General features: G+C 47.3%; 1 protein-coding gene across 2 annotated transcripts in view; it reads right to left on the reverse strand.

Annotated features, from left to right (window-relative positions):
- The window catches only part of ABCA5 (ATP binding cassette subfamily A member 5), a 35,681-nt gene extending 17,855 nt beyond the window's left edge, over positions 1–17,826 (reverse strand). Inside the window, exons 1-19 of one of the 2 annotated variants that reach the window (XM_049813136.1) lie at positions 17,726–17,826; positions 14,887–14,991; positions 14,106–14,219; positions 13,164–13,368; positions 11,916–12,074; positions 11,599–11,696; positions 10,756–10,985; positions 9,119–9,260; positions 8,093–8,281; positions 7,595–7,742; positions 6,618–6,786; positions 4,957–5,015; positions 4,291–4,401; positions 3,906–4,081; positions 3,357–3,476; positions 2,415–2,553; positions 2,151–2,241; positions 1,798–1,937; positions 90–209 (exon numbers count right to left, since the gene is read on the reverse strand). In XM_049813136.1, the coding sequence (XP_049669093.1) occupies positions 90–209; positions 1,798–1,937; positions 2,151–2,241; positions 2,415–2,553; positions 3,357–3,476; positions 3,906–4,081; positions 4,291–4,401; positions 4,957–5,015; positions 6,618–6,786; positions 7,595–7,742; positions 8,093–8,281; positions 9,119–9,260; positions 10,756–10,985; positions 11,599–11,696; positions 11,916–12,074; positions 13,164–13,368; positions 14,106–14,210 (2,401 nt within the window). In that variant the 5' untranslated portion in view covers positions 14,211–14,219; positions 14,887–14,991; positions 17,726–17,826. Of the gene's footprint in view, positions 1–89; positions 210–1,797; positions 1,938–2,150; positions 2,242–2,414; positions 2,554–3,356; positions 3,477–3,905; positions 4,082–4,290; positions 4,402–4,956; positions 5,016–6,617; positions 6,787–7,594; positions 7,743–8,092; positions 8,282–9,118; positions 9,261–10,755; positions 10,986–11,598; positions 11,697–11,915; positions 12,075–13,163; positions 13,369–14,105; positions 14,220–14,886; positions 14,992–15,108; positions 15,281–17,725 lie in introns of those variants that run through there. The other variant, XM_049813135.1, reaches the window with a different exon arrangement.
- Positions 17,827–24,488: the final 6,662 nt, after the last annotated feature.

The following is a 24,488-nucleotide window of genomic DNA, read 5'->3' on the forward strand; positions in this document are numbered from 1 at the left end:
GCCCTCTGGCAGCGATGTGGTATGGGCAATTCTACACTAATTAAGTCAAATATGATGGAAAACAGGAAAACAGCCCTGGTTCACCCCACCTGCTTGATCAATCTCTGCCTCAACTTCCAGCTTCAGATAGACATCCTCCAGCGTCGTCATGGAAACGCCATAGGTGATAACACCCAAATGGGAATGAGTGTCGAGGTCAGAAAACAAGCCTAGAGACAGAAACAAAACATATTGGTTGCCCTGAAACAGGATCACACCATCTCCCGAGAAATCTTCGAGCACGTCAGAGGCATCCCTAAAGCCTTCTGCGTGGTAGAAAAAAAAAAAAGCAGGTTATGCGTAAAACACGGTTGCTTAATTACAAAGACGCAGGTCACGGCTTGAGAACCAAGGTTGGGTTTTTGTTCCTTTTAGCACAAAACGTCAACCTCTGTGGTCAGGTATGGGAAATGCGGCGTATTTTCCCAAAGCTGTAGCGTTTATGAAAACCAGCTCAGGCATCCTAAAAGCTCCTGGGCTCCGAGCTGCCTCCTGCCTGGCTGCGAGAGCCCCTCTCCTGGAAACATCACACACGGGGACCACAGGACAGCTCGTCCTACCTAGAGCCCTGCCCAGGCAACAAAGAGATTTTACAAGTAAAACCACTAAGTAATTTTACATATTTTTTTATATATATACACACACACACACACACATATATATATATATAAAAAATAAATACCCAGATCTGTAAAGCCAGCTTAACTGGGCAGGAGATCCTGGACAGCATGCATAGCTTGAAGACCAAAATGATGTTCAGAGTAAGAGCACTTATTAGCACCTTGGGATAAAACACGCTCTTGGGCTCCTGCCAGTCCTATGAAGTGAAGGACCTGACAAAATGAGGAGTTTCAGAGCCAAGGTCACACTGAAGGGAAATGCAAATGCGTAAAATGGGAAGAGCAGCTGGATACTTGACGATGCTCATCAGATCTCCGCAATTTCTTCTGCCCCAGTAGCTGAGGCATATTCCTGACCTCAGCTTCTCCTTAAAATAGTTCAGGGAATTGACTCAATCTTGCATAAAGATGCCCGTTTCTCCAAAAGTACACGCAATGGATGCTAAAGGTAAATCTAATAAATTATTAACTGGTTAAATGCAACGGGGAAAAAAGCATTTATGAAATATGAGCCGCATCCACATCAGTATTGATTCTCTCTTAGCTTTCCACAGAGCGCAAAGGACACACTGTTTCTTCCATTTTCTCCTGGGAGGTGGGCGAGGAGCCTCGTGTAGGACTCATCAGATAATTGCTGCCACCTAGTGAAACCAACACATCTCTTCCATGCTCCCTCTCGCCAGTGAATTTTAAAGCAGCGACGCGATGCTCTTTGCAGCTCGCAACAAGGGCGATTAATTTGTGTAGGACTTGGGGCTTTCTGGCTTCCCACCGGAGGCCAGCCTTGCTCATTAAAACGCTCTGCAATAAGAGGATGCTTTTGCAGGACAAGGGGATTCTTGGACAAAAGGGGCTTTTCACCCTTCTGCTAAAGGCATCTCCCCAGCACTTGCTGTCGGGTCCCCAAATCCCTCGTAACATACCACAGCCCCGTCGGAGGGAGCAACGAGGTCCAAGCTTGCCTGGGAAAGACCTTGCTGACCGACCATCAGCCAAGTCACAGCCAAAGAGCGAGTATGTATAAAACCACATAAATGCAGAAGCGGCAATTTAACAAGAACCGTAGGCTACGGCCCCGCTCGATGGATTTCTCTTTTACAGCCGTTCGACCCCGCAGGCACAACAAAAACGTCGATACCTGCGAACTTGTCCATGTCCTTGAGCGGCAGGGTGTACACGAGCTGCTCGTCGTTCTCTTGGATCAGGCTGGCTGCAGGTATGTGCTGCCTGATCAGCGAGGTTGTAGCCTCCGTGTTGCAATAGGCATCGATGTGCATACTACGAAAACGCACAAGAAATTGAGTTTTTGAAGCTTGCTTTTCTCCTTACACCCGCGTCAGAACGATCAGCCAGCAGAGCAGCGAACATTCACTATGAAGACGATAAAAGGATCTTTTGGGGGGGGAAGGGGTGCTGTCTTATAGATTTCAACAGAAAGCAATAAAAAAAGATACACTATGTCACGTAACAGATATCACACAGAAAGAATACCTCAAGCGGTAGCCAATTCCCCATTTGCTTTTGAGAAAGAGAGAAGATCCGAGGCATTTTAACATCCCTTGAGAAATCACGGCTTTACGATCTAGAAACAAAAGTCAAGAAGGCCCTTTGAATCAGAAGATTGTCAATTTGCTCCAAAAAACACCTAGATATTTCAAATAAAGGTGTTATTCCGCCGTTAGAGAAGCATCACTTTTGCTCTACAGCGACTATCCCTCACGGACTGGGTACCCAGGGGCTGGCGGCAGGACTCACCGGCAAGGATATCTGCCTCGTCCATGAAGTGGGTACTGAAAACGGTCACGCGATTCGCTTTTCTGTTTTTCAGGAGATTCCAGACGATGTGCCGCGAACACGGATCCATACCCGCCGTCGGCTCATCCAGCAGCAAAACCTTTGCGCAAAACCAAGAAGCGTTTGCAAAGCCATATCCACGTGGAAGGTACTGACCTCAGGAAATCCTACTTAAGTAACAGATATAGGAATTTTTGTCTGAAGCCTGCTAGTTAGTCCTCTAAAACGTACAGGAAACGCCCTAGAGTAAGCAAGGCAGCTATCGTCACTATGATTTGAATAAATTCATCTCCTGTTGTGACAAATGGAAAAAACATACAGTATGTTAATGCCATAATCCGTTTTATGCCGTTTCTAATAAAATTATGTTTAGCTATGGATTCACTCCTTGTATGACGGGATAGTTAAATATACACACATGCTTTTAAAATGCCAGTGAACTGTCACGTGCATCATTTTTAAATACAGATCTAAAAGTAGTCCCCATTCTTACAGGCCAGAAAAAAATAGATCCGTAACACAAAAGAGCTCTCCGGCTCCGTCCTTGCTCCAAGCGCCTGGATAGCTTTGCAAGGAAAATCTCCGACAGGTTCACTGTTGGGGGCTAAACGTTATCTGCTGGAAACGGCATAAAACTTGTCACGCTGTTTCTTTCACAAAGAGATCAAATCCAGAGCTACTGCCATTACCGAAGCCATTAACATCCTCAAGCACGAAGGCCGAGCTATTGAAGTGATTTTAATCGTTTAAACCATAAACGAAGAAAAAAAGAGCGACAGATGCTCCAAGTAACAATTTCTGCATCTTATGTATTATTATATGCATTAGTCGGGTTTGACAAGAGACATCGACCCTTGGGTGTATTGGGTGACACCAAGTCGGGGACCCCTCCATCACACTCACCTTCGGGTTCCCGAGAACAGCAACTCCCACCGACAGCCGCCTCTTCTGGCCCCCGCTTAATTTTTTAGCTTGATTATCTCTGATAGGCTGCATATCCAAATCCAACAACACTTTCTGCACCTTTAAAATGCAAGAAACGCAACTGTCGTTAAAAAAAAGCTATATTTTTTTTAACCACGTTATTAACAACTAACATTCAAATTAACTGTCCCTAATTCACAGTGTATTCTGTATCTGAACCGTGCACCCTGTGTACATCCAGACCAGGGTCTTAAGCTCCAGCAAACCTGAGGAAGTTAAAAGGTGTCCATGCCTAAGCACAAATGCTAGGATTTAAAATGTTTCACAAGCATTTTAGTTTTCTAGGAAAAATCAACAGTTTGTCTGTGTAGAAACATCTGTCGGTACTCTGCCTCCTTGTCTGTTAGGTTGTAAAGTAATATTCCCCTGCAAACTCATCTCAAGGAAACATCTGTACAATACAAGGCTATGGTGCCCTGCAGGTTAAAAATGAACATGGAAGACAGTATCTGTGCCCAGCTGACTTACCTCTTGTATCAGATCATTCTGAGGGATTCCTTTAATTGCAGCAAATATGGAGAGATTCTCCTCCACGGTTAATATATCAAAGTGTATGTCGGACTGAGGGCACACCCCTGCTATCTGTCGCACTTCAAGCATTTCATCGATTTCGGAGACTTTGTGCCCATAGACAGAGACAAACCCTAAAAAAACAAGAAAAAAAAAAAAGCCAGGAGCAATCAACTGAGAGGTTTTTTCCAGCCAGAGAGCAGCATGGACATGAATCTAAAGCGGCCTCTTTCAGACATTATCCAGAGCAAAATTTCGTACGCCCAGAAACAGCCATAAAGTTGAAAAGCTCTGATTTTCAAAAGCAGGGTACTCAAAACCTCCTAACACCGGAGAAGCTCACCGTCCGTCGGCGGACACAGCCCGCAAAGGATGTTCATCAGCGTCGTCTTCCCGGTCCCGCTGTGCCCGAGCAGAGCCGTGATCTGACCTTCATAGATGTCGAAGGATAAATCTGGTCCCCGAGGCAGGCACGAGAGAAAGAGGAGACGTTAGCGATGCGCCCGTGGCACTTGGAGCCGGCTCCTACCCCAGAGGTAAATTCAAATACTGACATATGGGGTATGCATTTAACTTTTTGCTCGAAGGGACGCCTTACCTCCACGTCCCGGCACGGCACGGGACCGCGGGGCTGGGACCGTCCCCGTGCCGGCTGTGGGGCGGCCGCGTTTAAAAGCCGCACGGGGAAAGGAGATGAAAAGATCAAGGAGATGGGGCAGGGAAGATCATATCGCTGTCGACACGGGCGGAGGAGGAATAACGGGGCTGATGCCAGCAGGCTTTCTTTAGTGATGGAAGGGCTCGTCTTTTTGGGGTAGCGTTTTTAAACAAGATTACTGCCAAAGCGGTGAGAGAAGACACGCGCAAGCACATCTGGCATTCATGCTCCAATGTCCCACCCCGCTAAAAGAAACCAAAAAGCCCGAACTGAAACACAAAAGATCACTCAACAATTCAGCTATTGCTCCTCTGCATCTGATAAGCAGCTAAAAAGCTAAAATGTTCTTACTTCTGAGAGCCTCCACAGTTTCCCCCTTTTTCCTGAATGTTTTCTGAACACAGCTGATTCTGAAAGAAGACATGTCATTTTATAAACTATTTTAGGACCTTCATATGTCATTTTGAATGATCAACACTCGGCAACAGTCACAGGACGACCATATGGAAGTGGCACTAGACACGTTAACGACCCACAGAGGCAAGTCAAGAGACAGGGCATCTTGTCGGAGAACTTGGTCCTGGTACCAAAAAGCTTTTTCTGGTCACCTCCTAAGGTATTTTCTACGATGACAGACTGAATTATTTCAAATCTGTGTTTCTTTCATACAGTAGCACAAGGCACTAGAGGTTTCCCAAGCTAGAAAAGGGAACGGCTACTCCCCAATAATTTCACAATACTTGGAGAATACCGTTGAGAAGACTCAACAGACATGATATGGAGAAGAGGTGTTAGTAGAATAGACCCCGAAGATGTGATTACTGACAGCTCTTGATCAAAATTAGGCAAAAGAAAGCAGGTAACTTTCTCTCCAAGAAAGGTAAAAACCTGCCTTCCAGCCCCACATATTTTTCAAAATGAAAAGAACCAACCCCTTTATCTGAAGGCACCATGTGAAGGATGGCTTTTGCAAGCCTGGCCACCCTGAAAATGAGGATGGAGAGTGGGTTACAGGCGTGAATAGAGGGGAGGAGACCTGGGTATGAAAGAAAACAAAACCTGTACATGTAAAGATGACAAGACAGTGCGAAAATGATGGAGAGCTGGTGGAGGGGTGCTATGGAAAGAGTCCAGGGTGGATGAATAAAGCAAAAACGGCCACAATGTTCTCATGTGGACATCAGGATTAAAACTGGACCCTTCAACTTACGGCTGATGCCCAAAGAGACATGGAGAGTGCGGACAACACAAGACTCATTCTGGTGACTAAGCTCAAATATTTATTTGAGACCAGTGGAGCCAACCAGGAGGAGTGAAGACGCAGAGTTCCCCAACTCACGTCAGGCTATGCCATTGGGAAATGATGGAAACAAAGGCTAGAAGGAAGATACTGAAAATAATATCTGAGACACACTAAAAATACATGAGAGTCCAGACGCAAGACAACAGGTGACACAAAATGCAATGCGAAACTTGAGAGCACGGCCATCTATTTTTCAGTTTTGTTTTACCCTCCTAAATACGGCAGCTGGGTAAAACCACCATGAAGTTGTTCTCTGGTCTACGGAGAACACAACGACCTTCACACAAACCTAGAATTCAGCTTTTTCTCCTCAAATGTGTGTTACCAGAAACTAAACCCTCCCAGAAGAGTAGGCGTTTCAACATCTGCAACCGCTTACGCCTCTTGCGGCCTCAGCGAAACTGAGGGAATGGAAAACCGGCCGGTTTTGACAGGACTCCAACTGAAGGAACACAATCCACAAACAAACCCTTTCTTTAAGCCCAGTGTTTTATCCTTGGAGAGCATCCATGTCGTTGATGATGGGGCTTCACTGCAAATGGAAACTAGTCGTGCCGCGTGTGTGCGGAGAACTCCCTGCAATGCATACCATATGCTATTTGAATCCCAACGACTGGAGAAACAAGAGCGATTTTCAAATTACACACCAAAACGTCAGGGACCCAGGTTGATCTGCTCATCTGCACGTGAGGCAGAGCAGGAATCGTACCTGATGGCTTCTTTCCCCTGAAATTCCGAAGGCACGGGCTCGACGATCTCGCTGAAACTTAAGCTGCCATTGATGCTGCTCTCGTACAACTCCTTGTAATTTTTTCTGCGCTTTGACCAAAACGAGGGCTTCATAAAGAAAAATGGCGTGCGGCGTAGTCCAAACTCCCCTGGACAGTAAAGGGGAAAAGAGAACTTCTTAACGGTAACTACAGATATTCCTCAGCTCCTGGGTTTTAGCTGTAAAAGCCCTGAGCTATCCTGCTAAAGGTTTAGGGGCCAGCCCACACCCCCGTCCTGGAGGGATTTCATCGGCCAAATTTACTTTATCCGCATCGAAGCCACGGTTCCCATCGACACCGCTAGCACGTTCCAGTTTTGCTCAGTATTTAACTATATGGGCAAATCTCTTGTGATGCAAGAGAAATCCCCAGTGCTGAAAGAACAGTTGACTTAAAACACAGGCACCATAAATCCAGAGAGATCAGAGGAAAGGGAGCTGAAGGGCTTAACCCGGCATTAGTCGCAAGACTAACAACTTAGATTCTGCGTTTCACGTTAAACTACTGCCGTCACAGGGAAAGGTCTGGAACAGGCAGAGCAGTCTTTAATTTTCAACCCTGGAAGAAGAGCAAATTGCAAAGGCTGAGCCACTAGTTAACCCGGTAAAGAAGCTTTTCCTCTAGAAAGAGGGGAAAAAAGTTTAGCTGGCGTACCTAAGGGCCGTCAATTCCAAATATGCAAATACCCAACCCCCCCTCATATCTCGGTTTTAATAGAATATACATTATTGCAGCCAAAATTATTCTGAGTCACAGCGTGAAATACATTTGTAAACAGCACCATCTCCTTTCTCCACCGTTGAAATTAAGTCAGAAATGCCACCCAGCTCCACCAGCCACGTCACCCTGGGGGGCTCAGGACTTCAGGAATGGGCGACGCCAGCGCAGTTCAGTTCCATTTTTCTCATCAACGTACCTGGCATAACCTGATCAAGGTAGACGGCTACAAGCAGATAAAATATGCTATCCAACACCAACAAAATAAGAGAGATAAAGAGCGGGTAAGGCCCGTGATTTAGATTTGAAAATGTCGCACCATCTTCATAATCTTCTAGATGCATGACCTGCCAACAAACACAGATAAATGGAGCTGTTACACACCAGCACTCTACCAGCCCGGAAAGACGCAACAGCACGGTGCAAAATTTAGCAACAACAACAAAAAATTAATGAAAAAGTGACTGAGATCACAGCAACAAACACGAAGAATAACAGTTGCTTGATGGTGCGTTGTATTTTACTTGATATTAAATTGCCACAGGAAGCTATTAAAATAGGCATTTTTTCCCCACCATCATCAGTTTATTAAAAAAAAATAAAAATATATATTTATTTACGTCAAGACCTATTTGAAAACGATGCAAGACAAACGAGCGCGATGAGGTTGCAGTCGGAGGAGTAGCAGGTTATTTACCTGCGCGACACCGATCAAGAAGCTGCACTGACACAAGGGGCTGAGAATCCAAACGAAAGATTTGGGGAAATCTTCCAGCAGGACAATATTAAGGCCCACAAAACCAAAAGCCAACGTCGCCAAGAACTCCACTATACCCACGTGCTTTGACTTTTTAAATAGAGGTGTCAGCATAAGTGCAAAGAAAACCTAAGAACAGATTAAAAAGGTACAAGAAGGTACTATGTTAAAAAAAAATTAACAACACAGGGTGTAGAAAAACTAAAGTAGAAAGACCACGGCTTCAATCATATCATTTTCCTGGTATAGTCACTACAGTATTCCCCACGTCCCACACTTCCCTTACAAAGAGACCATCGGGAGGGACAGATTTCCCAAAGATGCCAGGTGACAGAGCGCAGAAAAAGAAATTATAAAATAAAAATAAGGAGCCGTACAGCTGAGCGTGCATATTCACCCTGGTTAGTACACCTTCTGTAAATGACAGACAGTAAACAAATAACTATTTCTGCATTGGTGGCTTATGAACTCAGACAAGTAATTTGACGTATAAATTAATTCTCTGACCTTTAAAGAGGGTTTTAACATTATGCTATATAGTAACGACAAATGTTGAGACGGGGGCATGGGTTTGGACTTCAAAACAGCACTGTTTCCAGTTCAAAGACAGATGATTATCATAAAATCATAGAACGGTTCGGCCTGGAAGGGACCTTAAAGATTATCTAGCTCCAAGCCCCATCCAACCTGGCCATGAACACTTCCAGGGACGGGGCATCCACAACCCCTCTGGGCAACCCGTTCCACTGCCTCACCACCCTCACAACAAAGAATTTCTTCCTTATATCTACTCTAAATCTACCCTCTTTCAGTTCAAAATCATTACCCTTCGTCCTATTATAAACTCAGATATTTCAGTAAGGAAAGATACTTCTCATAGCGACGGCTGAGACCTGTACACCATCCCAAACCAGAGCAGACCACAGGGATGGGATGGCTGAATTCAACGAGACCAGGAATACTTACTGAAGAGATTCCGTACAGGAAAAAAAGGAGAAATATCACAAAGGCACTGCTCTGGGGAAAGAGGGAAGAGGCCGTCGCAATCACTGCCATAAGAATGGACATGACAAAAATCAGGCTCATGTAGAGCAGCACCCAAGAAAGCCTAGGAGCAAAAGGGGGGTGGGGGAAGAGAACAGAAATCAGTCAACAAATTCATAGCCTGAACTATTCACGCACAAAAATAGCTAAAACTTCCATTCTTTAATCTTCCAGACAGCTGCACCAAAGGACAAGCTTGCAACAAAACAAGAGCCCCCAAATCAAAAGAGCTCTTGTAAACATCCCTGTAAATGTTCTAGCCATTAGAGCACGCACATCAATACCCATGGCATCAAAAAGAAACACAATTAGACGATTCATGGTGGTTGTTTGGGTTTTTTTAACTTGCATAATTAATTCCATGGCATAACCAAAAGAGGGTAACTGAGTAGTAGGTTTCAATAATTAAAGAAATTCTATTTAAAATTTAATACATTAGTCATTCCAGTAGCTGGGCAGGGTAATAAAATCCTTTTCTTTTTAAAAACAGAGCTGCAAGTCTGTGAGCAATTCTGACCTCGGGAAACAAGGGCGGTTTGTGTACAGGTAGTAAAAAGTGACACAGCTTCCTCAGAAACAAATTTCCGAGTTATATTCAGTGGCGGATCAAAGCTGCGTTACCAGCGTGCCTTTGCAGATCGCTCCCGTTTCACCCTGGGAAAAGTAAAATCATTTTCCCCAGACCGGAGTTACTCAAATGCTGCTGCGTGAGGGGCGAGTGGGGACAGAGGACCAACGCTGCGGGTGAAGGACTCAGCTGAATAAGATTTATCCCCAAGGACATACCGCAAACAAACAGAACCGACTGCCAGAAAAGAGCTTGGGTACAGAAAGAAGACAAAAGCAACCAGAAAAAAAAAAAAAAAATAACCCAGAGAACCCCGGCTGGCTGTTACGGTGCAGCAGGGAAAGATGCTAAAAAGCTGTCGGGCGCTGCGGCGAAGGGCAAAGCTAAACCCGCTTTTATCTCTGCGACTATCAATGACTTCAGATTCCTACATCCTCTCATTTGGAAAAAAACCCCCAACAACCCAAACCATTATATTGCATAAGACAATTTCCATCATGGTAAGGAAACAAATTAAAATCTGTTGCTTAGAATACTCTGTCATGTTAAAATGATAGAGTTAGATTCATTTAATTATACGGCGGGGAAACTGCTGCTAAGCTCTGAAGAGAGACTGCAGGTCACCTGTTGAGCCTCCAGAAAAGGAGGGAGTGAGCCAAAAATATTTAAAACCAAACTACATAAAAATCTCACGCATCATCACATTTAATCCCTGTAAGTCTGGTGTAACTTTACGTGCACAAAAATGCAAGTGTTACTCTGGTATTCACTTATTAAAACATGCCTATTTTCATGGTACTGCAAGTATCTCTGTGTTCCATTTTACAGAGTATCTCACTTTTCAACTGTTTTCACTTAATGACACTGAAAACAATTAAAAAACTGGAGGATGGGATAGAATTGTTTTCCTAGAAAGTGTTACTTTTATATATTTCTTTATATATTTTATATTTCTTTTATAAAGAATGCGTTATACCAAACACTCACATACCAAAAGGCAGTGTCATGAAGTCCCAATATTTTTAAGAATTCCTTCAACTTCCTCTCCTTTTCTGCCACAATATGGATTGCCAAATAATACCCAAACGGTGAAAAAGCGATCACTAGGTAAATTAAAATGATCGCACGAGGAAAATTATCTATTTCCACCACGGCAGCCTCTCCCATGACCATTGCTCTCGTCAATTCAAGTTGTTCCCAAACCGACTGATTAGTCTTCAGCTAAAAGGAAAAGAAGGAAAAGTTATTTTTGCATCCCTCAGCCCGGTCTCCATCCCCGCTGACAGGGAGAGATCTGGAGACCCTGAAACCCTACTGTCCCCAAATCCCAGCCCAAAAGCACAGAAATTGGAGAATATCTAAACACCTGGAGATAAAACGTACAATTTTGCAACTCCGATCACCTAAAAAATGAGACTCGCTCTCACCGCGAGCGGCATGACGGGAGAGCAATAGGGCAAAGGGCATTGCTGACAAATACTGACAATAAAATGGTCAGGCAAATTCTGCAGCCCCTTTCGGTACAGCATCTTAAATAGCATTTTGGGGCGAGCGCTGTCAAGCCTTCGTGTTTTGACGACCGCTGTGACGTATGGTTCAGGCTCGTTCGGACACAAACGAAGACAAACGTCCGCATTATTCAACGGACAAGAACACTTCTGCACAAAATACGGCAAAACACACATGAAACATTCTGCCTTTTCACGGGATTCAAGCTAATTTTTGATATAGCATTTTAGACAATTAACAGACAATAGAACAAAACCAGCCAGACGCAAGGCAGTCCACGGATTTGAACCTCCTTGGTTTTATTCTGTTATTTTTTCAGATTTACCTGTATAATTGCAGCATCGATGCAGGCTTGCAGAGCCGTAAATCCCGAGCTCCAGTACGTTACCGATTCGCATCCCTTCCGCAGGTTGGAACAACTGGCTGCAGAATAAAGCAAGGCATTTTAAAATGCAAAAAGCCAGAGTTACAGCTGCCCTATCCCCAATGTAAAGATGGTGCAGCTTAAGGCGATCCCTTATAAATGGTGGAAAAAAAACTTCCACAAGCCAATATATGCACCATCAGGCCAAAAAGGAAAAAGAGGGCGTGATTTTTCAGCTTATCCCCTTACGGAGTACATATAAAAGCGTGCGCATTTACCTCTCGATTCCATATAAATGGAAGACATAGCGACCGAATCGGGAAACCTCAGCTGGTAGGACATGGCATCGTTGAACACTACACCCACGAAGTTTGAGCGTTTAAAAGCACTAGCCTCTTGCAGCTCCTCTTCGCTTAAATACTCCTCTGTGATGATGCCTGGGAGAAGAGAAGAAATTATCGTGTCGATTTAGGTACCAGCACAGCAGGAAGAAAAACTGTGCGACAGTTTTAAAAAAGCATCATGTTAATCATTAATGATTTGTTTGGGTTTGGAGATATATATATCTGGCTGTATTTTTGTCCCAGTGAAGGAAGTATTCTGAACAGAAACCTGCAGGAGTGTCGCTCAGTAGCAGGGTGGGGAATTCAAATTTACCCCCAAATCTTCCCCTTTTCCCCTTATTTTTTGCTGCTCCAACAGCTTCTGTGCCCTAATCCTCTGGCGGCTACCCGTGAGTTTATTCTCCAGCACCAGCACTTTTCTTGTACAGGGCAGATTAACCAGTGCAGAGGGCTAAATGTATGAAAAACATGGTATTTTGCCACCAACTTCAGCAGAGGATGGGGGGCACCCGTAAGGAAAATGCGGACGCCGGGCTGGGCTGTTTCTCCACAGTACCTTTGAAGCACGCATACCACAAGGAAGAGAATCAAAGATACCAAACTAAAAATACATCAGAGTGGTTTTGGAGAGATAAGTGCCCGCTACATGTGTGAGCTGTGTAGGCAAAGCACTTTAAAGAAAAAAAAAAAAAAGAAACAAAGAAAACTCGCTTTCAAAAGAAGAGGTGACATTGTTAATGGGAATCAGCACATAAAAAAAATATAAATTAAAAATGTTGCTTTGATAGTAACAACAGGATAGAAAACACAACCTAAAATATCTGCAGGACAGCATCATTTCCTGAATTTGCCCCAGGATGTCACAGGACAAGCATTAATTAGCCCTAGAGCTGTTCAGGGGCAATTTGTACTTTGCATTTGTGTCCTGCCAAAACCTTTCCTGCAGCCACATAACACTTGTTGGCTGCAACAGGAGAATGGGAACCACTTTGAGATGGCAGTGCCAGAACATTTGCCAAACAAGCAAAAAAACCGCCTTCACAGTCTGTTCTCTATCTGCGATGGAAAACAAATGCTTTTTTTTTTTTTTCTATCAGCAGCAGCGACAGCGAGCTCCCTCTTCAAACACAAGCCACGGCATGAGATATACCGAGAAAAACAAAATGCTTAGGTTCTGAATACCATCTTCGAAGTTATCAAAAGCCACTTTCTTCATGATTTCTCGCGCCATTCGGGTTGGCGGCGTGTACCCGATGACAAAATTCACCAGCATGGAGGTATCCAGGGTGCCGAGGTTGGTGTTGGCGACCTCGCCGTATTTTCTGTGCGGGTGCATCATGCTCATCAGAATCAGCCAAAACAAGAAAAAGAGTGGGAAAAGGACCTCCTGCGCACAGAAAGAAAGAAATACGAAAACTTCAAAGAGCAGTCGTCGGAACGAGGATTTCCAAAAATTTGTCTTAGTTACACGAAGCTTAAAGGAGGGACTGTGAGTCTGACTACTTGACTGTAACGCTCCCCGCATGTTTTCAACGCAGCAATAATTTTAATGCCAAATCCTTCTCTGGCGCTGAAGCAGGATTTTAATCGCATGCGTTGGTAACCTAAGAAGCCATTTTAAGGTATAAAGGGATAATTCCTACATGCTTTAAAGACCAGCACACTTACGCTATTTGGAAAGTAGCGGAACACGAAGCATGAACCATTAAACAAGTCTAGCCAAGCTTTGTACTGTCTCTTCTTCACCCCAAAATTCATCTTAAAGTATCATACACTTCACCTATGCACAGGGCTAAACCGTTAAGAGACGATAAAAATCTTCTGGAGAGGTCTAATCCCATTATACTGCTCAGTTAGAGGTGCCGAAGTTTTTAGAAGTGTTTTAAGACTGCAATATTAATTCAAGGATATTTTCTGGGGAATGCCTTTCACATTAGGATACATTTTCAACCAAAGAATCACAAAATACCTTCTGAAAAAGCCTATTTCAACCTAAAATTCAGAGCAGACCTTGAAGCTTCAGGAACATTATAATAAAACTGAGCAGTGCCTCTGACTCAGGAGCTACTTAAATGCAGAATAACTGCAGACATGAAGGCAGCAGTAAACAAGCCCTCCGCTTACCTGAACGCTGCTTTTTTTAGTCCTACATTTAATAAGACAGTTCTTGAATAAGAGAGCTCTGGTTTGTCTCCATACTCCCGCTTCTCTTGGAGCTGCTGGTGCCATTTTTCAAGCCTAGTTTAAGGGGAAAAAAACCACAAACAAAAACCAAATCCATAGGAAATGACAAAACAATTTAAAAAGCAAAAGCCAGGCAGTTGCAGCATTCGGCATCTCGTATTTTTATATTTTCATATAAAGTTTCCATTTTCAGTTTTTCATATTTTTAACGCCTTCCTATATATATATGCTAGATGCCGGTTACATGAAGAAATTGCTAGTACTCATTTATAATGAGAGCGCTGGGGAAACCGGCTGGGGAAAGCCTCGGGATGCCACCCGAGCAATCTTCCACCCAAAGGCAGGACCAGCTCTACGCCAGCTCACAAGACTCGAGCTAACCTGGGCTTATTTTCCTTTTGCTACGTATAAACTCCGAACCAAAGTATTTATCTCGGAGCGCAATTCCAGTGTCCATCACATGGGCTCAGGGCAGCCAGCCAACCCCACGCATCCGAAACCACGAGCCATCTCACCCCAGGCAAACTGTTCAATTTACCGCGAGTAACCCCTTTTCATTCTGGAGCAGATCCAACAGCACTTATTTTCCTTTTCATTATTTTTTACCTTTTCATTAAGCCAGCCGCACAGCACAGTAGTGCTGAAGATAATCTTTTTTTTTTGGGGGGGGGGAGGTAAATTAAAATTGAAAACTCCAGCATCCCATTCCACCAGGACGTACCTGGCAAGAGACGGCAGGCTGGGGAACTACCAGCTTTCTGTCCCCGGTTTTGCTGTCCGAGGTTCGAAGCCCCCGGTCAATCTACATCTCTCTCCGTTTCTTCACCTGCGAAATTAAAATATAATCGTGAGCCGCTGGGCAGAGACAGCGCGAGAACTCGCGCGGGTCTTCACCCCACCAACCCCTTCCAGCCCCTCGACCGCTCCGGCCGAAAAGTCCCACCTGCAGCAACACCTGCATGCCACTGAGCCGTTTCTCAACGTTTCAGCCAAAAGACGGCACAGATTTTAAGAATTTATCCGTAGTCCAGGTTTTACAGCTACCGACGCTTATTCAAAAAAGCGACCTGATGGCTTTGGGGACTGCGTATTCAGAGCAGGACCCGGTTTCTCATGTTATCTGTCAGACAACACACGGCTCCAGCTTCCTTCCCCAGCTGTATTTTAATATGGAAATCTATTTTTGGAGCACAGACATCAACTAAAGAAACACACGAGGTTGCTCAGATGTCAGGACCGCTGCTACGAGCTCAGCTTGAAGAACTTCAAATACACAAACTGCTCCTAGAGAGACAGCTCTGTCGGAGCCTGCGTTTTCTCTGAGCGTAGGAGGGAAGAGAGGCGGGGAAAGGTGCCCGCGAGGAACCGAACCCACAGCTCCCGGCTTCCTCCGGTGGGTGTCGGGGTCCCCCGCGGGCCAGTGACCCCCCGCAGGGACACGCAGCGCGAGGACCCGCGTGGGACACGGCTGCACGTCACTGAAAAGCAAACCTTGGGAAGAGATCCCACCTAGAGCCTGGGAGTGCTTCCGATCAAGTCCCATCGAATCTACTTCAAAAACGAGGGGGGAAAAAAAAAAAAAATTAAAAAAAATTTCTTTGATTAAAAAAACCAACCAACCACAAAACACTTAAACATCGACCTATGCTAACAACTAATTCTCGCAGAAAAAAACCGCATACAACTCCTCTGGATATTTTTCAGCAAGAAATGCTTCGAAATGACAGCAGAGTGTTTTAAAAATAATCGAGAGCAGCAGCTATTGCTTACAGGTCGTAAAAAATAACACGCTTCTCCCCTCTGCTCACAGAGTGCCCCGTTAAGCGTTTGCGCTTGTGCCGTTTGCGTTCAGGAGCAGATTTCAAGAGCACTTCCAAGAGGAGAAGCTCCGTCGAGATCCTTGCTGAATGCTACACGGCTGCATTAAACCCCTTCCCTCAGTCACGCTCCTCTGTTTTACTGAAATCCAGAAAACGGGCAAAGCTGATTTAATCGGATTCAATCGCTAATGCCAGTTACTGTTTCTTTAATTATTTTCTATCCAGTTATAAAAAACGGAGACAGTAATACTTCCACATCTTCACCGGAACGTTTCCATGCTTTAATTTCTATCACCTAGGTTGGAGGAAGGGTCACTTTAAGAACATTAATTAATTTCTCGATACCTGCCATCTCCCCATAAGCTAATGAAGCTACATAACGCACAATTAAGAACACTGAAGAAGCATCACCTGAACGGTGAAAAATTGTATCTGGGGGAAAAAAACCCCCAAACCAAACCCTCCTAGAAACTCCAGATGAAAAAAATGAACCTGTAGGCCGAACAGAAAAAGAAGCGGCCAAGACATTTATTTGAATAATACCAGACAAAATGAAAATACTCTTAACCGCTGAAAGTCCCCCCCGATTTAGCCTCTTCCTTCTGATCTTGTGCTGACAGAAGGGGCTGAAACTCAACTATTTGTGGGCTTCTCGATCAAAGCAAGCTCAAGGAAATTCATTTCTTTTTGTGCTTTAATTCCACATCAGAGATGCTAGTGCTTTTTACGGGGGGCGGAGGAGAGTAACAATCAGATGATACTTAGGAAAACCTCCCTTGCTCCCCCAACCATCAACCTGACAACGGTCAGTTTATGTGATTTTTATGCTGCGTGTTACGTTTCCCTTGGGTTTGAAGCTAAAAAAACTTGCTGTATGTGTCTGAGCCTCAGCTAAATGAGCTGCGGCTCGAGGGAAAAACCCCAACTTATCAGTGAACAACACCTGCAGAAAGATAAGAAAAATAAATTATTGATCTTGCTGCAAGAAGACGGCAGCCTAAACGCTCCTTACGAAAAACTCTGAAGCGCTTTTTACTGCGCTTGAATTATTGAAAGCGAAACGATTTACTGAAGCATTTTGAAAACCGGGCTGGATTTTCTCCCTTCCCTGAATCCCAAGGGAAACCAACCGCGCCTGGGGCTGCCGAGCACCACGGAGCCCAGCATCTGCAGAACGAACCCTCCCAGCTCCTCCGGGTTTCGCTGCAGGAGAACGAAATAACCCAAAAACCCGAGCGGGGCCGCTCCCAGCCCACCTCCCCGCATCCCCCCCCCCCCCCCCCCCCCAAAACCCATCGCCCCCCGGGGACTCCCGCAGTTACAGCCGCGGAGCCGGGGTGGGGAAAAACCCCCATTCCTTTTTTTTTTTTTTTCCTTTATAAATACCGATTCCTCACCATTTCCCCAGCCCCAAAACCTCACTAACCACAAAAATAAATACCCCCCCCCACCCCCAAAGCATTTACTCTCGAGTAATGACGCCCACCAACAGCAAAACTCCTCCTCTTCCTCTCCTTTTTTCCTTCCCCTTCCCGCTTTTTTTTTTTTTTTTTATTTTTTTTCGGGGGGGGGGGGGGGGGGGGCTCTTTTCCCCGGTACAGCAGCCGCCGTGTGTGTGTGTCCCCCCCCCCCCGCGGTCCCCGCCTCCATCCGCAGCGGAGAACGACCGGCAGAGCCGCCCCCGGTGTCCCGTCCCCCCCCCACCCCGGTTCCCCGTCTCCCCCCCCCCCCGGTTCTCACCGGCTCGGCCCCGCTCGGCTCCGCTCCCCGCCCGGCGCAGGGCGCAGGGGCCGGGCTGCTCCACCACCACCACCACCGCCCCGGGGCGGAGCGGGGCGGAGCGGGGCGGGGGCTGCTGCCCACCCACCGCCCCCGGGGCGCTGCCGGGCACGGGAGGGGCTGGGCACCGACACCCCCCTCCCCCTCCCGGGACACCCCCTTCCCGAGACCCCTCTGTCCCAGGACACCCCCCTCCCGAGACACACACACACACACACACACCCCTTGGGACCCCCATTTTCCCGAGACATCCCCCCCTCCTGCAACGCCCCCCCTCCCAGGACGCCCACTCATGGGATTTCCCCCCCCCCCCGGGGACAGCCCTTTCCTGAGACACCTCCTTCCCGAGACCCCTCCATCCCAGGACACCCCCTTCCCAACATTCCCCCTCTTGGGACCCCCATCTTCCTGAGACACACCTTCTTCCCCAGTTCCCCCCCTTCCCAAGACCCTCCTTCCCAGGACTCCTCTGTCCCAGGACAACCCCTCCTGAGACCCCCCCTCTTGGGACCCCCATCTTCCTGAGACCCCCTCCCTCCTGGGACTCCCCCTCTGCCAGGACCCCCGTTTTCCTAAGACACCCCCCCCCAGGGACACTTCCTTCCTGAGACCTCCCCTTCCCAAGACCCCCATCTTCCTGAGACCCCCCCCTCTTGGGACCCCCATCTTCCCAAGACCTTCCCCCCTCTTGGGACACCCCCTTCCTGAGACCTCCCATTCCCAAGACCCCCATCTTCCTGAGACACCCCCCTTCCTCCTGCGACTCCCCCCCTCCCAGGATGCCCACTCATGGGATTCCCCCCCCCCCCCCCCCGGGGACACCCCTTTCCTGAGACACCTCCTCCCGAGAGCCTCCTTCCCGAGACCCCTCCATCCCAGGACACCCCCTTCCCAACACTCCCCCTCTTGGGACCCCCATCTTCCTGAGACCCCCCCCCCCCCACCTCTGGAGACCCCCTCTTCCCCAGCACCCCACCCTCCAAGACCCTCCTTCCCAGGACCCCTCTGCCCCAGGACCCCCCCTTTCCTGAGACACCCCCTCCCAAGAACCTCCTTCCCGAGACCCCTCCATCCCAGGACACCCCCATCTTCCCAACACCCCCCTCCTGGGACACCCACCCCATCCCAGGACGCCCTTCTGGGGGCACCCCCTTCCCGAGACACCCCCCCCCTTGCCAAGACCCTCCATCCCAGGACCCCCCCCCCACCCAAGGCACCCCCTCTCCCAGGGACCACCCGCCCCCCTTTCACCAGGGAGCAAAGGAAAAGGGTTGGAAGTACGGCCCCGGGGACCCGGAGATTTACGGATGGGTGGGAGCGACTCCACACATCCAGCGGTGCTGGTTCCTCCTTGCATCCCGAAGGTCACCAATATTTTATTGCATTACCCAAAATAGAATGAAAGCGTTGAAAACGCTGCCTTGAATACAAATGCTGAATTCCCGTCATTTACGCCTGGTGGTTCCCTACCTCGGCGCCTCGACGGTGCGTGATGTTTCCCACCGGAATTATTCCCTTTCCAGCAAATATTCCCACCACCCTCCGGCTGGGCCCTTCACCTTAGTCCGTGACAGCCTCTTGCTGACAACCAGAATGGGATCAAACCCACCGAGATCTTAATTAACCCATTCCCGTGACCACGATCTGACATCCCCATTTTTTTTCCGAATGCCTCCTGCAAGTTGCTGGGAAAGGCTGAGCTGAAAATGAAACCCAGGAACGTCGCTGGGCACTTGGAGTCCTGCAGCAGAGGTGCTGTGTGCCTGCTGAGGAAAAAAAAAATCCGTGAACTCCTCGTGCTCCAGCAAGGACCGACTGCTCGGCTTCTTGCAGAGGAGCACAGCAGTTTGACGGAGAAATATTTGAAATTTCTTGCCCGAGTTGGGGTTTTTTTGCACCCGAGGAGCCGCGCGAGCGTCACGCACGCCTGCGCTGAAGCGCAGCTCTGTAAGAACAGTACGGACTCAATATTTTTACTCGGAAAACGGAGCGGAGGAGGCTGCGTCCTCCCCTGGAAAGCAGAAAAGGGTCTCAAAGCACAGTACGAAGCGGAAAGCACCGATTACACGAGTAGGTATCACGGCCACGCAGAAACCTTTGCGTTCACACTTTTGCCTACAGCGATGATCGGAAATATCCCGGATTCAATCCCAGCCCTGGTCCCAGGGCCCTCGTTAGGCAGAGTCACCCTTTGCTGCAGCCCCTGAGCGGCAGAAATCCCGTGGGCCGGCACGGCGAGGATTTGGGGAGGAGGATTTTGGGGAGGACATTTTTGGGGACGAGGTTTTGGGGAGGAAGCTGCTTCCATCAGGTGTCCCCTGAGTGCGGTGTGGCCCAGCAGCGGTGGGTCCAGGCTTTTTCAGATACCTCACATACAGAAAATGATCAAATCCCATCCAATCTTTATGCTAGCGCTTCCTTCAGGGGGAGAAAAAAAACAAACAAAAAAAAAAATCATAAAGGCTTGCTTTAACTGGAAACTTTCTTCTTTTCATTAGTTTCCACCTTAACAAAGAGAATTAGATAAAAGTAGTCTAATTAAATAATGCCCTTTAGTTTTGCTTAATGAATACAGCGTAAATACAATGACATAATTTGAGCTTCACTAAAACAAACCCTAAACTCCTTATCTTCATCCATCTAGCATTAAATAGAATAAAAGCCCGTCTGGGGCTGAATTCTGGTCACTTTGATGTTTGGTTGTGGTCTCTGTTTATACTTTCAAAGTTTTAACGACTCATATTCACGTTCTACCTGCAAAGTTTCAAACTCCGCGGAGTTTAGGGTATTTTAGCACAACCACCCCTCCGCTCAAACCTCGTCCTTCCCAGGGCTCAGAGCTCGGGGTCTGCAGCAAGAACCCCCCCCGGCCCCCAGCTCAGAGCAAGAAAAAACAAACGGTCCGCCCAAAGCACGGCAGCAGCTTCACGTGGCGGTGTTCCAAAACATCGGGCTGTGTCCTACGGGAAGATAACATCCCCTAAAATCCATTTTACCGGCGGACGGGCGAGATCCCCGTGGTACTGGGTGCTGCTTGTGGCCGGAGAGCCACCGAGGACACGCGCGGCGGCATCGCTACGAGAGTCAAACCCAACCTGCACGATGGGGAGAGAGCCTCCGGAGAGGAATTATCATCTAAAGCACTGCAAGGCTTTTCATCTTCAAAGTACATTAAAACCACTACCTAATTAATTTTTCCAACAGCCCTCTATGCTCAGATGCTTTAAACATAATCTCCGCTTATAGATACAAAAAGCCAAGGGTGATGTAATTTGTTCAAGGCCAAAAGGAGTCTGCGTCTGAGGCGGGGATGGGCACCGCTTATTACGAGCGGCGGGCACCAGAAACCCGTCCAACTTCTACTTCTGAGCGAAAAACTTTAAAGACAAAGCAAGCAATTTCATCTCTTTAACAGGAATAAAGATCTAAGCAGCTACGCCCAGGTAGCGGCACCAAATGCAACGAAGCTGAGCGCACGGTTGCACAAAGGTTTGGGAGGTACCGGCCATCTGACTTTTTTCACGGAAACTTTTTTCTGCTTAGAATAGCGATGCTTCCCCTTCTGCAGCTCCATCAGCGTCAAAGCCAGTAACAAACCAAGCCGGCACCTGGCAAAAAAACCGAGCACGGGGAGCGGGCTGTAACGTTTACGCATTTATTTGAAAGTTTGGGATGTTTCTTCCCGCTGCTCAGGAGTCCAGCGTAAACCCGCTGTAGTTGTTGCTTAAACTAAATTCCGTGAGCTTGATGACAAAAGGTAAAATAAAAAAGCATTCGGGAAAAGTAAGTCTGAGTTGAAACTCTCTGAAGAGCAGGGGGAATTAATGGGGGGGTGCTTGGAGATGGGTGGGGTGATGTGACAGCCCCAGTCCAACAAACCCCGAGCGGGCTGGGGACTTTCGCGCCCGCCGGCAGAGGTTGTCCCCCAGCTGTAGGGCGGCCCCATCGCCGTCCGTGTGCCGGCGGTCGGTCTGTCTTCGGTTTGAGGTACCCAACGCCTGCGGAGATGCTGCTGGTGCCAGGGTGGTCCTGGCTCCTCAGCTCCTCCTTAGCACGTTGTTTCCGCTCCGGGTATATAAGTAATACGGATGGAATATAGAATTTAAAACTTTAAAGAAAACGTCAACATCCAAACTCCGTATTTTGCCGGTGCTTCTGCTAGTAAGTCTCTAGTTTGTTTTCTGTACCCGAATGGCTGACAGCTCATGCCAAAGCAGCGGGGATTTTTTTTTTTTTTCCAGTTCTCATGGCTTTGGGCTGATGGGCTCTGCGTCGCATCGGGAGCTCTGAAGCCACAGCAGCACATGCCGAATGGCACTTCTACCCTGCCAGCCTGCGGTCGGCCCTTTCTTCCACTGTCTTTTTAAAGGATCTCCTTACAGAAGTATTTCTTTGAAAAAGAAAGTTGGGCACAGGCACTCACCTAAGGGATTCAGTGAACAGGATATTATGGAAATACAGTTCAATGCGCTGCAGTTGTAATGCACTAATCCATCGTGTTTTGGAAAGGAAACATGACTAACTGAATTTCCTTTCTTTAAGTAGGTAGTGACTCAGCCTTTCGAAAGTAAAAAGAAAAAGCATTAAAATCACAAAGGACCATTTCCAAATTCTTCGGTAGCTGCCCTGCTCATCTTGTTGGTGTAAAGGACTGTGCAAAACCTGCTACAGCTGGACGTGGAACAGAGCGAGAGGGAGCTGGGGACAGCAGAGCAGGCTCTATTTCTTGCAATCAGATATGGGAGGTTCCACCCATCCTTTCTTGTGCTGGGCTGAGAGTGGAGAACAAGTTCAGCATCACGACAACAAATAAATGGCCAGAGCTGGAACATTATTCTCGAATTTCAGTTTGGTGGATGTGGCCCTTCTGTCCCCTACGGCTTTTATGTTGCAGCTGGAAAGAATGCGCCTGCTCCGATTGCTCTTCCCATTCAGCAGAGAGTTTGCAAAAAGCCCAGGAAGGCCAAAATGATTTTGTCCAGTGATGCAGAAGCTTCAGGTAAGCAGCTGCTCTTTCACTGCTTCTCTTTTTACAAAAGCTTTGCTGAGCCCTTTGAGAACCAGAGGCCCAGCACATAAATCGCTGAGATTCAAGCGCAGATAAAACCAGATCATTTTACATTTTCCTTTGGACTCACCACCTGCTTATTAACTGACCCGAGTCCTGCTCCCGGCCCATTTCTTGTCCCCGTTTCGATCCGTTTTTCTCACGGCTCGGGCGCTGGCTGTCCCTCTGCTCCGCTGCAGACGCTTTCCTGACCTCGGGAGACCGAGCGACCACAACCTAAGGGCTACTTACGCCGGGAGCCCTTGGCACGCTCTTCCTTCTGCATTCTAAGAGTACCTTCGCCTCCCAGAAAGCAGAAATAAAAAAAGAAACGGCATTTATACTGTGAACCATAGCTGTTCTCGGCACGCCGTCAGAGGACACAGATATTCCCATCCGACGCAGAGCTCCTCCTTCATCCAAAAAGGTCGCGGTTCTATCGAAGCCGAGCGCCGGCAGCGGGTTTTCTGCCTCGTGCCAGCAGCCTGCCTTCTCGCTGCCAAGGGTCTGCATTGAAAATCGGCTCTTTTCTTTCTTCGAGGGATCGTTATTAGAGACCGCGCTGGGCAGAACCAAATTACAGGCGAAAAACTGGGCTCCCCGTTGTGTCCTGCTTCTATTCGGAGACAGCGTTTCCTGAGAGCCCAGCACTTCAGCAGGGCACGGGCGGGGAGAACAAAACCACAGTAATCTCCTTGTGCCTTTTTTCATTACGGGGAGTTTTGTTCGGCTGCGAGGCAGAATGCGGCACCGTCCCTCATTAGGAGCATCGGGGGTGCCTGGCGGAGCGGGAACCGCACGGGAACCGCAGCTGCTTCCCTGCTCTGGTTTCATCCAGATTGAAACAAAGTAAAGCTGTTAAAAAAGCAGGTTGTCCGGAATTTTTTTTTTAGGTTTAATGAATCAGATGAGTTGCCATCAACGGTTAAACTTATTCTCAGAAATCAGGTAGCTTTCTCCGTAAGCAATTATTCCACCTGCCAGAACAGAAGCGATGGCTTATAAGAAGACAGAACAGGCTTTAAAGAGGAGATATACTCCATATTTACTGGAAACGATGTGTTTGCATCAATAAACCTGTTTATGAGCACCAAGGATGATGCATTTGCATCACCTAACGCTAGAGCCCGGACCCTCTGCCAGGGAAGCCCTTCGACAGCAATTCAGAGCACCTAATCTGGAGACCTGCCTCTTTCTGCGAGCTAGAAGGAGACTAAAATAAACTGTGCAAAACCCAACTTCCTTCAGCATTTACTGCTCAGAGGCTGCAGCTGCACCCAGCTGAGAAGGGTGCTCTGCCGCTGCCAAAGCCACAAGCTCTTTGCCACCAAAAACTTCCCCAATATTCAGAAGCAGGGCACGATTATCAAGTACAGGCCAATACCAATAGCAATTTATAGCTGCGTATCAAGAAAAAGGGTTAAAACCCTGTCGAGAACGGCAGCATTTTGCACCTCTATAAACAGTTACGCAAAATGCAAGTTCTTAGGAGTCAGATTTGCTCATAGCATGCAAGACACAAATTTTACTCTCTGCCCTTATCCACCTTCTATAACAACATTCAAACTGGCTCAAAATGAAATTTCGTAAAAGGAATTGCAATCTTGGCCTAAGACTTGGCACAGAGAGTTTCAGCCCAGTATTGACTTTTATGGGAAGTTAGAAACCTCTGGAAAA

This window comes from Accipiter gentilis, chromosome 10, assembly GCF_929443795.1.
Source record: "Accipiter gentilis chromosome 10, bAccGen1.1, whole genome shotgun sequence".
Classification (NCBI taxonomy): domain Eukaryota; kingdom Metazoa; phylum Chordata; class Aves; order Accipitriformes; family Accipitridae; genus Astur; species Astur gentilis.